This window comes from Helianthus annuus, chromosome 8 (assembly GCF_002127325.2).
Source record: "Helianthus annuus cultivar XRQ/B chromosome 8, HanXRQr2.0-SUNRISE, whole genome shotgun sequence".
NCBI lineage: Eukaryota > Viridiplantae > Streptophyta > Magnoliopsida > Asterales > Asteraceae > Helianthus > Helianthus annuus.
In genome coordinates, this window is record NC_035440.2 from 3,344,865 (window position 1) to 3,357,254 (window position 12,390).

Here is a 12,390-nt window from a genome sequence, read left to right on the forward strand (position 1 = left end):
AAACACGAAGTATGGGTTTGATATTAATGCTGTCACATGCTTTAACTATGGCGAGAAAGGGCACTTTAAACGTGAGTGCACTCGACCAACAAAACACGGCAATCACAACCCCTTCAGAAACCAGACGAATGTGAATGCCCAACAAGAAAACCGTGAACGGAGGATGGTGGCAGTGAATAACAATCAGGGACAGCCTGGAACTACAAATCACAATCGGGCTTTGGCTGTTCAAGCTGATGAAGGATGTGACTGGTCAGTGCAGTTTGGTGAAGGTGATCAGGGAAGTGGAACAGCTTTGTATGCTAAGGTCATCGAGCAGGCTCATAAAGAAGAATCTTCTGGAAGTGATGACAGTTCTGGTTATTCTGGAAGTTCGGATGAAGAAGGCTCTGTTTCTGGGGATAATCACTCAGAGCCTGACGTGAAGGAAGAAGGAGATGATGATGTTCAGGATCTACTGAATGAAGCTGATGAGCTTAAATGTCAGAAATCAATTCTGATTAGAAAGGCGGCTACTGCATCAAAGGAAATGGAAAAGCTATTTTCTGAAGATGGAGCTTTTTCTTTTCAAACTGCCTTTATGGCAAATGGCTCAGCCTCTTCTAGTCAGGTAAATTCTGAACCTCCTGCCCCTAGTATTTGTAACTCATGTGCTGAGATGAAGCTTGAATCAGAAAAGCTTCATAGTCATAACCAGAATTTGGTTATTGAACTGTCGGAATGCAAAGAGGCAAACATGGCTTTAACCCGGAATGAAAAAGAATTTAAATCTGTAATAGAAACATTAAAGAAAAATGTGTCCAAGGTTAACAAAGTAGTTTACCACAAGCAAGTAAGTATAAATGAATATATTAACCTTGTGGAAGAAACTAAAAAACAATTAGCCATTGCCCAATGCGAACATGATGCGATCAAACAGAAATTGGATAGTTATTCTAACTCCCAATTTGTGCTTGATCACATCATCGATGTTCAACAACTAAAGGGAAATCAGAAAGGCATAGGGTATAACAAATGTCCGCCCCCCTTGATGAACAACTATACCAAGATGCCTGATGAGGAAGAAATGCCTCGGTATGAACCCAGTGTGCCTCTTGATGTTGAGGAGTTTGCTACTGGCCTTGGGTTCATACCGGATAATTCTTCAAACACAGCCTCTAAGGAACAAGAAACTTCACCATCCATGAAGCAAAGTCCTCCAATTATCGAGGACTATGAGACATCGGATGATGAATCAGAAGTGGCTGTAAGTGATCAGGATAAATCACTTAGCAAGATGAAAGGAGTAGATATTCCACGAGAGAATCACATCCTTTGTGATCCTGATACTCCTGAGGTTCCATCTGTTAAGAAGCAAGTGATTGATCCTGTCAAAGTTGATAAGACAGGTGTGTCTACTGTTAAAAGCAGTAATGTGTTGTACACTTTGGTTGGAGATAATAAAATCTACTCAGATCATGTTTTTCCAATTAAAAATGTAAATCAGTCCTTGATTGATAAAGTCTTTGAAGACAACACAAACAAGTTTTTGGGAAAAACACTTCCGGGAATTGTTGTAACACAATGTGATCCAATTCCTAAGGCTGAGATGAGAAAACAGTTTGGTAATCAAAAATCTCCAACCACTGAACAACCCACTGCTTCTAAGGGTAAACAACAACAACGAGCTCCAAAGCCAAAGGCTAAGGTTGAATCAAAAGGAGCTCGTTACACGAAGAAAGGAAAAGATGTTAAATTTGTAGCATCAAGAGGTACAGATAAAATTGAGACTTTTGAAAACAAATCAAACACTGATTTTGTACAACAAGTTAAGATTTTGAAACGTAACAGTGATAACAATTACACCCAACACACAAACGGGTGTGATGAAAGAGCAAGTACCTCAGGTTCTACAGGTTTAACATCTGCTAGTCGATCAAGTTCTCCTAAGTCTGTTGAAAGGAGAACTTGTTTCAAATGTGGAGAAATTGGGCACATTATCAGAAACTGCCCAAATGCTCCAAAGAAGAAATTTGTTGAAAAAGCTCCACCTGAAACAGTTCACCCTCAACGTCGGTCAGTTTCACCTAAACATGATAAACGAACTGTAAAAGAACAAGAAACTAAACAACGACGTAAAAACATGAAAACTGTTGAAAAAGCTTTAAAATCTGAAGTTAAAACAGTTCAAAAGGAACCAAGTGTGTCACAACCTGTAAAACCAGAATCTTCAAAAACTGGTAGGCAAAAACGAACTTGGTTACCTAAGTCGGGTGACAATTCAGGGGGAGCAATTATTCTTGAAAATCATCAAGAGATCGAGCTCACGTTTCGTGATGCTAAGGGACGACCCAAGACCACTAAGGCTTGGGTCCCCATTCTCAACTGATGTTTTTATGACATGTGCAGGATGTTCTAGGAGGAACTATTAATAGTCATTGGATTGTTGATAGTGGAGCATCCAGGCACATGACTGGCGACTTACGGCTCCTATACGACGTGAGAAATATTAGAGGAGGGTATGTTACTTTTGCGGGTGACAAAGGCGGTTTTATCACTGGAGAGGGAAGTATCTCCAATGGCATCGTGTGCTTTGATAAGATCAATTATGTGAAGCAAATTGATCACAATCTTCTCAGTGTGTCGCAAATCTGCGATAAGAAATTCACCGTGCATTTTGATGATGCCGGCTGCTATGTGCTGAAACCTGGATTCAAAATTCCACAAGAATGGATTCTCTTATCGGCTCCGAGAGTTAATGATCTTTATATTCTCGACATGAGCCAGGCGATTACAACATCTGCACAAGTCACTTGCTTTGTCTCAAAAGCCACAGAAAAGGAGTCTATATCTTGGCACAGAAGAATGGGACACATTCACTTGAGAAAAATGAACCATTTGGTGAAAAATAATCTTGTGAATGGTGTGCCTGTGAGAAGTTTTCATCTACAAGATATCTGTGTCTCGTGCCAAAAGGGGAAGCAAACAAAGAAGTCTCACCCTTTGAAGAAAATCAACACAGTCAGCATGCCTCTCGAACGTCTTCATATGGATCTTTTTGGACCTATAAAGCACAAAACAACGTTCGGTGATGCCTATTGTTTAGTAGTTACTGATGACTACTCTAGATTTTCTTGGGTATCCTTTATGGTACACAAGAGTCAAACTCCTGGCATCCTCAAGGATCTTCTTACAATGTTGGAGAATCTCTATTCGTTGAAAGTAAAAAGGATCCGTAGCGACAATGGAACCGAATTCAAGAATCAAGTTATGGATGAGTTTTGTACTTCTAAAGGCATTCTTCATGAGTACAGTTCTCGTTATACTCCACAACAAAATGGTGTCGCTGAGAGGAAGAATCGGACGATTATAGAAACTGCAAGAACAATGTTAGTAGAGTCGGAACTCCCTATTCAATTCTGGGGGGAGGCTGTATCGGCTGCATGCTACACGTTGAACAGAGTTCTTACAGTAAAGAGACATGGCAAAACTTGCTTCGAACTCCTTCAGAAAAGGAAACCGGATCTTTCTTACCTTGAACCGTTTGGTGCTCCTTGTACTATGATTGAGCCGGATGGAAAGTTTGGTGCAAGAGCTATCGAGGGTTTCTTCCTTGGATATGCCACTCCGAATTTTCGTGTTTGGAATCTAGCTACCAAGAAGATTGAGCTATGGAGTGAAGTTAGAGTTCAAAGGTACACGAGTCCTGTTAGGGCTCCGGGTGATCCGTGGATGTTCGATTACGATGGGCTATTTGACTCCTTCAATCTGCCAACCTTTGACGAAGAATCAGCAGCGGCTAGAATGTTGTTGGAAAGTGACAACGCTGCTGTCTCGCCATTGGTTAGACCTATTGTTGTTGACCCTCAAGCTTCTTCGTCAGTCAACAATATGGTTCAAAATGAGGTTTATGAAGATGCTGCTGATTATAATGATTCTTCTGAAGATGATGAATATCATGATGCAGCTGAAGGATCTTCAGCTCCAGCTGCTCCTGTTCAAGGTGCCTCTGGTGGTACACCTCATACGCAGAATGTAGACACTGCTGAAGGGAATGCATCCACCTCTACCCACATTCCTGGTGTGGAGTTGGTTGTTGATCTTAATCTTACCAATTTGGGTATCAATGCACGTGTGCCAGATAATCCTGAAATGAGGATTCATGATACCCACCCCCAGCAGAACATAATAGGAGATGTCCATCGCGGTGTGCAGACGCGTAATCAGCTGAGAAACAACCGGAATGCTGGTTTGTATTCAGCTATAAGAGAATCTGGTCAACAAAATGACTGGTCCTTCGCGTGTTACGTGTCACAAGAAGAACCAAAGTCGTGGAAAGAAGCGTTGAAAGATAGCGCTTGGGTTGAAGCCATGCAGGAAGAATTACAGCAATTTCACAAGCTTGGTGTTTGGAAGCTTGTTGAAAAGCCTGAGAACTACAAGAAGATTGGCACTCGATGGGTCTTCAAATGCAAGAAAGACGACCGTGGAGTGGTTATTCGGAACAAAGCTCGTTTAGTCGTTCAAGGTTTTCGTCAGATTGAAGGGATCGACTACAACGAAGTCTATGCACCAGTTGCACGTCTAGAAGCTATTCGGATCTTTCTGGCTTATGCCTCATTCAAAGGATTCAAGGTTTACCAGATGGACGTCAAAAGTGCATTTTTACATGGTGTGGTTGAAGAAGAGGTGTATGTCGAACAGCCTCCAGGTTTTGAAGATCCTGTCCATCCCGATCGGGTTTGGTTGCTAAACAAAGCTCTCTATGGTCTTCATCAAGCGCCACGAGCTTGGTATGCAACCTTATCTACATATCTGCTGGAGAATGGTTTTCGAAGAGGTCTTATCGATTGTACACTCTTCATCAAAGAACAAGATGGAGATCTTCTTCTGGTACAGGTATATGTTGATGATATTATTTTTGGTTCTACTAATGATGTTTTGTGTAGGAATTTCGAGCGCATCATGCAGGATAAGTTCGAGATGAGTGCTATGGGGGAAATGAATTTCTTCTTGGGCCTACAAGTGCAACAAACGGAGTCTGGGATATTCATCCATCAGACTAAATATGTTGGTGACATCTTGAGCCGGTTCCAGATGTCCGATGCAACGCCCATTGGTACCCCATTGCCAACTAATCACGGAATTACTCCTGACTTGAAGGGTGAACCTGTTAGCCCTTCATACTATCGTTATTTGAAGGCTTACCCCGACACCGGTCTGTGGTATCCTAGGGATAATAACTTTGACTTGGTCGCTTTCAGTGATTCTGATTTTGGCGGATGCAAAATCGACGGCAAATCCACAACGGCTGGATGTCAGTTTTTAGGAAATCGCCTAGTCACATGGCAGTGCAAGAAGCAGACATGCGTCGCTACATCAACATGCGAAGCTGAATACATTGCTGCCTCAAGTTGTTGCTCCCAAGTTCTTTGGATCCAACAACAATTGCGGGACTACGGTTTTGAATTCCTAACTACTCCTATTTACGTTGATAATTCTGCTGCTTTAGACATCACTAAAAATCCTGTGCAGCATTCAAAGACCAAACACATCGAAATTAAATATCACTTCATACGTGATTGCTTTGAGAAAAGGCTAATCGATGTTGTTAAGGTCCACACCGATGACCAACGTGCCGACTTATTTACCAAAGCTTTTGACAAATCTAGATTTGACTTCTTATTATTGGTAAATGGCATTAAGGTCAAGCAAGAGTAAACCAACATCGGAAAATCATTTTTGTAAATATCTTTGTGTTTTAAATTTCTCTTAGTTTATTGATTTTAGGGGGAGTAAATCCAAAAATCTGAAAATCCAAAAACATCGAAAAATTTCAAAAACACAAAAACAATAGAAAAAAAAAATGAGTTTCCTGGCGAGCAAAAGAGAAAATGATAGTACATCAGTGGTCTATCCAAACCTCTTTAAACCTTAAATGAAAAACGATAAGCAACTCTATATAAGATGTATCGGTAGGCTCACAATCATTTTAAAGTGTGCAGGGTGATATAAACCTTAAATCGACTGAAGACCAGGTGGGAACCACTCATTGGCATATGGTCTTAGTACCGAAATTTCGTTTGATAGATTGCCGAGGTTCTGAGATATTCGGTCTTTATGCTACTTATCATCTGGGTATCATGGTTGTATCTTTTACCGAAAAATTACGGGGACGCAAGTCTAGATCTTCCATGATACTATACAAACGTGTACATATTACATACTGCATTCGACCTCAATAAGTGATAAACAATCACATGTCCAAATCAAATAAGTGATAAAATATCACATTTATCCGGGTGTCAAGTTCGTCTCTCTGCTGTACGGAAGTACTGACCTGTTCACGGACTTGCACCTGTGCCCTCATGCATACGAAAATCAAGTTCCTCATCAATAAGTGATTATATCACATAGGGCTTGTTTTCAAATCAAAATAAGTGAGTATCTCACATTTTATACGGTCAAACAGATGATAATCGGTATACTCACCGGTAAGATGAACTCTCGTGCATACCTTGATACGGGAATGTGTCGTGATGTGGATGAACACCGGTCGGTAAGTATAAATCATACCTTAACTTATCTCCTAAACATGATTACATCTGATAAGTTGAGTTTAAGTGGACATCAATACCGATAATTGTTATAGGATGCTTGTCTTAATATTAACTAACTGAACAACAAGAGTGTTTTGGCATGACCGTACACTGATATGATTCTCTTACCCTCGAAACTCGCAAAAAGAATGTTTGTATATATGTATTTATTTACTGCTTAACTTTTATTGTTTTTCTTTTTAAACAGTTTCGTCGTTTGGTGCATATCAGCACGACATTAGCGGTGATGTCGTTTGATAACACTCAAAGGATTTTAAATTGTTGTCCTTTAATTTCAAAAATACCAAAAAGATTTTAGGCGTGTTTTAATATAAACTTTATAAAAGCCAAAAAGATTTTCTTTCTACTTTATTTTCGATCGTACGATGTTGGAGCTCGAGTCCTCGTTACCTGAAACCTGACTGAAAACCGAACTGACTAAATCTTCATAAACGGTCGAAATTTGCAAGTTTTGAAAGTTAAACTAAAATTGACAATTTATTAAACTTTCAAACTGTCGGACGGTGTTTGATTATGACATGGTCATTCGTGTGTCATGTGGTTATGTTATCTATTCCAAGCAGTTGTTCTCATTACGCGTTTAGATTTCTTGCATGTGCAGATTCTAAAGGCTAGGAGAACATGGTCGATGACAAGCTTTGGAATGAAGACACGACGAGAAGGCGCTCAAAAGATGAAGATGATCGAGTTGCCGCCGGCCATCATCAACACCACAAGGATCTCACTTCATAAAGATCAAGTCATTCACGAGCATAACTCAAGGTGGAGCTTATGTTAAGGGGGAGTTTGTTAACACACTTCCCACATAATACGGGTAGTTTGTTGATACACTCTCTGCTTTCAAGACGTGAAGACTTTGAAGATCCTCCGAAAATGAAGACTTGAAAGGACATCAGAGTTTTAGTAACTCGAAGACCAAAGACCGTCGAAGTTCGAGACGAGTCTACAACCATAGAAGATAAAGACAAAGCTACAGCCAAGGGGGAGTTTGTTGGTGCACTTGTGTCTGTACTTTGTCTGTATTCGGTCTGTATGTAAACGATGTCCTAAGTTAGTCTGTAAGTTGACAAAGTCAACTATCCTCCTAGTTTGACTTGGCCAATAAGTTGTAATATGTTTGTCTGTATCGAAGGATAGCCTCGAAGGATACTGTTGATCCTTCGAGGTGCTCGAAAGATATGCTTCGAATGATTAGACCTCGAAAGGTGATCTTTCGAGGTCCCTGCTGATCCTTCGAGTGACTTGTCCTCGATAGATGATCCTTCGGACCATCTATCGGATCCTTCGGGATAGACAACATGAGCTGGGTATAAATACCCATGCAGTGTGTTGAGTGTAGATAGATGCACACAGACAAGAGACTAGAGAGCTTGAGAGCATTCTGTCCGGAACACACACACACATAGTGAGAGTTTGCAAACTGATTTGTAAACATTGTGCTTGTAACTGGAACCTTCATACGTATTAATACAGTGGTGTTAATCGGTGAACTCTTGTGTGTTTGTTTCTCTACTTGCTTCATCCCGGTTTGCTTACTAGCTTGGATTCCGCACTCGCTAGTAGGTTTGTATAACAAGGTTTAGGTTCGTCATCCTCCGCGAAAAGGGACCTACACGGTGGGTTTCCCTGAAATGTGAGATTCTCTTATAATCTAATATGTTGTTGAGATTACAGAAGAAAACCATATCTTATCGTGCCCATTGGCGTTCCTATGCCCATGTTAAATACGTTATTTCTAGTAAAAAAATATTTTATACTTTTTATACTAGTAAAAGTATCTAACAACATTGTATTTTTTGTAATTGCAAGTTTTTAATACGTGTGATACGATTTTTATGATTATATAATGTATTAACTTGTTCATTTCCCTGATATGGAACCAATATCGTGTTACTACTGAATGGATAACCTTTAATATCATACCCATCCTAAACTCATGATGAATATTGGATATAAATGGACACAAATAAAATTTGCGGAGACTAGAGGTGGATGGCGGACGGAGTGGCGCTGGAACCTGAAGGCCTAATCATGGAATAGAGGTTAATAGTATTTGTCGATTTGAATGATGAGCAGGAAATGGGAAGTGGGGAACGGTGCATAACCATATTGGGAATGAGGTTTCATGTTTTATTTGTTAGAATAATAAATAATTAAATAAATAAGAATTAAAAAATATAAAAAGTTTAGATAAAATAATTAAATGTACAAAATCTTTAATGACCAACATAAACACGCGAATATGAACAAACGTAAATGAATGAACATTCACGAACACATTACTAAACGTTCACAAACACAATTGAACAAACGAGACCTTTGGTCGTGTTCGTTCATTTAACTAATCGAATGGAATTCTTTTGTTCATGTTGTCTCACTTATTAAATGAACGAGCGTAAACAAACTTTCTGTCGAATGGTTCACAAACGATTCATTGAACGTTTGGTTCATTTGTAGCCCTAAATTATTCCTATATAATATCATACTCGGTTAAATACCCGAATATTCTTGTACATTATCCCCTTATATCCGCACACCAAACGACATTTCAATTCAAAAAACAACTAATGCATACAAAGCTGCTAAAGACATGTGGATTACAAAGCAAACACATGAATTAACTTCAATTTGTCTATTACATATAAAAGAAGAAAAGATTAAACAGAAAAGACTTCACAAAGACACTTCATACAACGGTAGCAAATTGCAAACTCACAAGTTAAACACTTAAAGATCATCTCGTAATGGAGACTGCGCCAACCATCCTCGTGACAAAGACCATCGCTTTCAACCCCTTGAACGAATGAAAGGGGGTGTGGATGGACTTCAATATTGTTATATGTGCCCCCAAATTTCACATTTACATAGCGATGAACGTAAGCACCATATTCAACATCTTTGGCATATGTTTCATAACGAAGTATTGACGGAGCACAAGCTGTATGCATAGATTGCATACACTCACGACAATGATAGAATGTATACTCAGGATTTAAATCCTCCTCACAAATTTCACAAAAATAGTCACTCATATGGTTCTCAATGGGAAAGTAACTCAGTTTCATAGGATGCTTGTCACACTTGTGTGTAGTTGTCTCTGGTATCAACAAAGCATTCCACAAGGGTATTCTAAAGTAATCACAAGTATGGCAAATGAAGAATGGACTATCTAATGTAAGGAGGTGATTCGGGTGAGAATTGTGAGTGATTTCTTTAGGTACGAAGGCACAATTAACATCGATGTAGTAATCGCATTTGACACAACAATAAGCAAATCCATTGCAATTTAACCCGCAAAGACGACAAGCGAAGACCCCGAAAAACTTACCAATGACTTTTGAATGGAGAATCAGGGGGTGTCGTGGGTGATGAGGGTGGTCTTTTAGTTCAGTAGGCAGTCGGGAGCACCACTCGTGGAGCACAAAGTTGCAATGCTCCCCCTCCTCATTAGAACACACGTAAACTGGCCCACTCGTAATTGGTCTTAAACATCCATTGCACAAAGTTTCAATCCTCTTTGTTGGGTTATGGTAGGATATTCTTGAAGAGGTGGGGCTATCTTCCAGAATGAGTGGGTGTTGATGACTCACTTCATGTGTTTTTGATCCACTTTCTTTGAAAAACAAGTGTTTTAGTAGGCTATAAGATGGATCAGGAAATGGAAGATGAAGAAGATCAGGGTGTTCAACATCGTCATAGTTTTTAATCATTTTGCCCGTACCTAGTGAAAACAACAACATTGAAATATTAGATAAACATAGAACCAATAATATATTTAGAAATAACTAAAAACATATGTACTAGGTAGGGTGGTAGGTCTACCTGGAGATGTTGCGCAATCTAGATGGGTATAGTATCTGCATTTCTCGCATTTATATAGCCAAAGATGTGAACTATCATCAAACCCACAACGGCATACCCTACACCGTGGGTATTTTTTGGATATTTGATCCGCATATGGAAAGGAATAAGCGAGGGTGAGAGGATGAATATGGGAGAAGATACCATTTGTCGTATGTTGGATTTGCAATTTTCTCGGTAGAAAAGCACAATCACTATTAATGAATTTAGAACTAGCACACGTGGGACAATGATAAAAGAGCCCTTTATGCTCCTTCCCGCATGCATCACACTCGTCTAAAATTTGTCTGGGGATGCGAACTAGTGGGTGTTTATGGCTAGGATGATAGATGATATTGTTTTGTAGCCTTTTTTTAGCACAATTTGCATCAACCTTAAAATCACAAAGATCACAGCGGTAAAGTAGCTCTCTAGGCTTCCTAAATCGATTACAAATACTACAATTCCAATAGTAGTTAACTAGGCAGAAGCCAAGAGTATGACCAGCCTCACAAATGTCTTCCAATCTATCGGGAAGCTCTGCACAAAACTTATGGATAGAAAAATCACTACATGTAGAACAAGAGTAGTAATACCTATGGAACCAGTTGATTTCTTCATGACACCGGGAACACAAACATCGGAAGTCTTGTTTTGCATCTACTTCATCCTCGTTCTCTTCCTTGTCTTCTTCATGGTCTTCGTCACGTTGCAGTTGTTCCGACCACAAATCTGTAAGATTTAACGGATGTTCGTGCTCAAACATCTTAAGTTTTTTTTCTTTTTCTAGTAAAAAAATAGTATGAGAAGAAACAGACACAAAAGTAAACAAGAAATGAAATGAAAAGAGAATTGGGGAGAAAGAGCAAACGAAGATGTGATGGGGTGAGTTATGAAAAGGATGAGCTATTGCATTTATAGGCATACATATACATACTTAACTTCATTACCAAGTTTATGTTACCCATCACATACTAAAAGTAAATATGTTTATATGATTGCGGATTAAAAACACAATTTGCAAATTAAATTATCTTCATTATCAAGTCTTGTATGTAAAAAAAAAAAAAAAAAAAAAAAAAACATGTTGGATGGTATTCATGAAATTGTGATCTGTTAATGTTATTATTTCTGATTATAATAACATTAGCATATTAAATGATGTTTTAGAATATTATAAGTATCAAGATTTTTCGATAAATCATAAAAGCGCCATTGTCAATTTCATTTGTTAGTTGTTATCTAGTTTAGGATTTTTTATCATAGTGCATTAATTAGTTGTTATCTAGTTTATGAACTTTTATCAAAGTGCATTAAGTCTATGAGTATCTTGGTGTGTTAATTTAATCCTATTAAAATTACACCAATTGTTCCTAGATAAAGGAACAAATCTCGCCTGGTTGTGAAAGAATTTAATCATGTATCACAGCTGACCATCATGTGCCATCGCTCAAGGCCCAAATTTTTAGAGGGCCCGAACGGTTTCTATAAGCTTTTATATATATACTAAATTATATATTTAATATATGCATCCACTTATTATGCAAAAAGGTTTTGGTGGTGGAGTGGAAAAACTATCTCAAGATAATGTAAAGGTCTCAAGTTCAAGTCTTGGTTTCCCACCAAGGTTTTAAGTTTTCAAGTCTTGGTTTCACCACCCTGTAATTGTAATTTACTAGTTTTAACTGTTTTGTAAAACAAAAAAAACGTCAAGGGCCATGTAATTAAATTTTATATATACATATGTGTACTGTAAAACAACTACAGGGACTGTTTGTGTAATAAATAAAACTTAAAAACTAACTTCAGTTAAAAAAAATTAATGAAAGTTCATTGAGTACCAACATGTTGATAGGTAGGATTATTGTATACCAATTACGTAGATAAGATTATTATTTACCAACGGGACAAAGGTTGGTTTATTAAAAACATATTTTCCTAATAATATATA

At 38.5% G+C, this 12,390-nt stretch overlaps 1 protein-coding gene across 1 annotated transcript; it reads right to left on the reverse strand.

Annotated features, from left to right (window-relative positions):
* Positions 1–9,179: 9,179 nt before the first annotated feature.
* LOC110871783 lies at positions 9,180–11,321 on the reverse strand. The gene is made up of 2 exons (XM_022120514.2): positions 10,422–11,321; positions 9,180–10,320 (listed from the first exon to the last, which is right to left on the reverse strand). The coding sequence occupies exons 1-2, from the start codon at positions 11,203–11,205 to the stop codon at positions 9,257–9,259; spliced, it is 1,848 nt and encodes a 615-aa protein (XP_021976206.1). The 5' UTR covers positions 11,206–11,321; the 3' UTR covers positions 9,180–9,256.
* Positions 11,322–12,390: the final 1,069 nt, after the last annotated feature.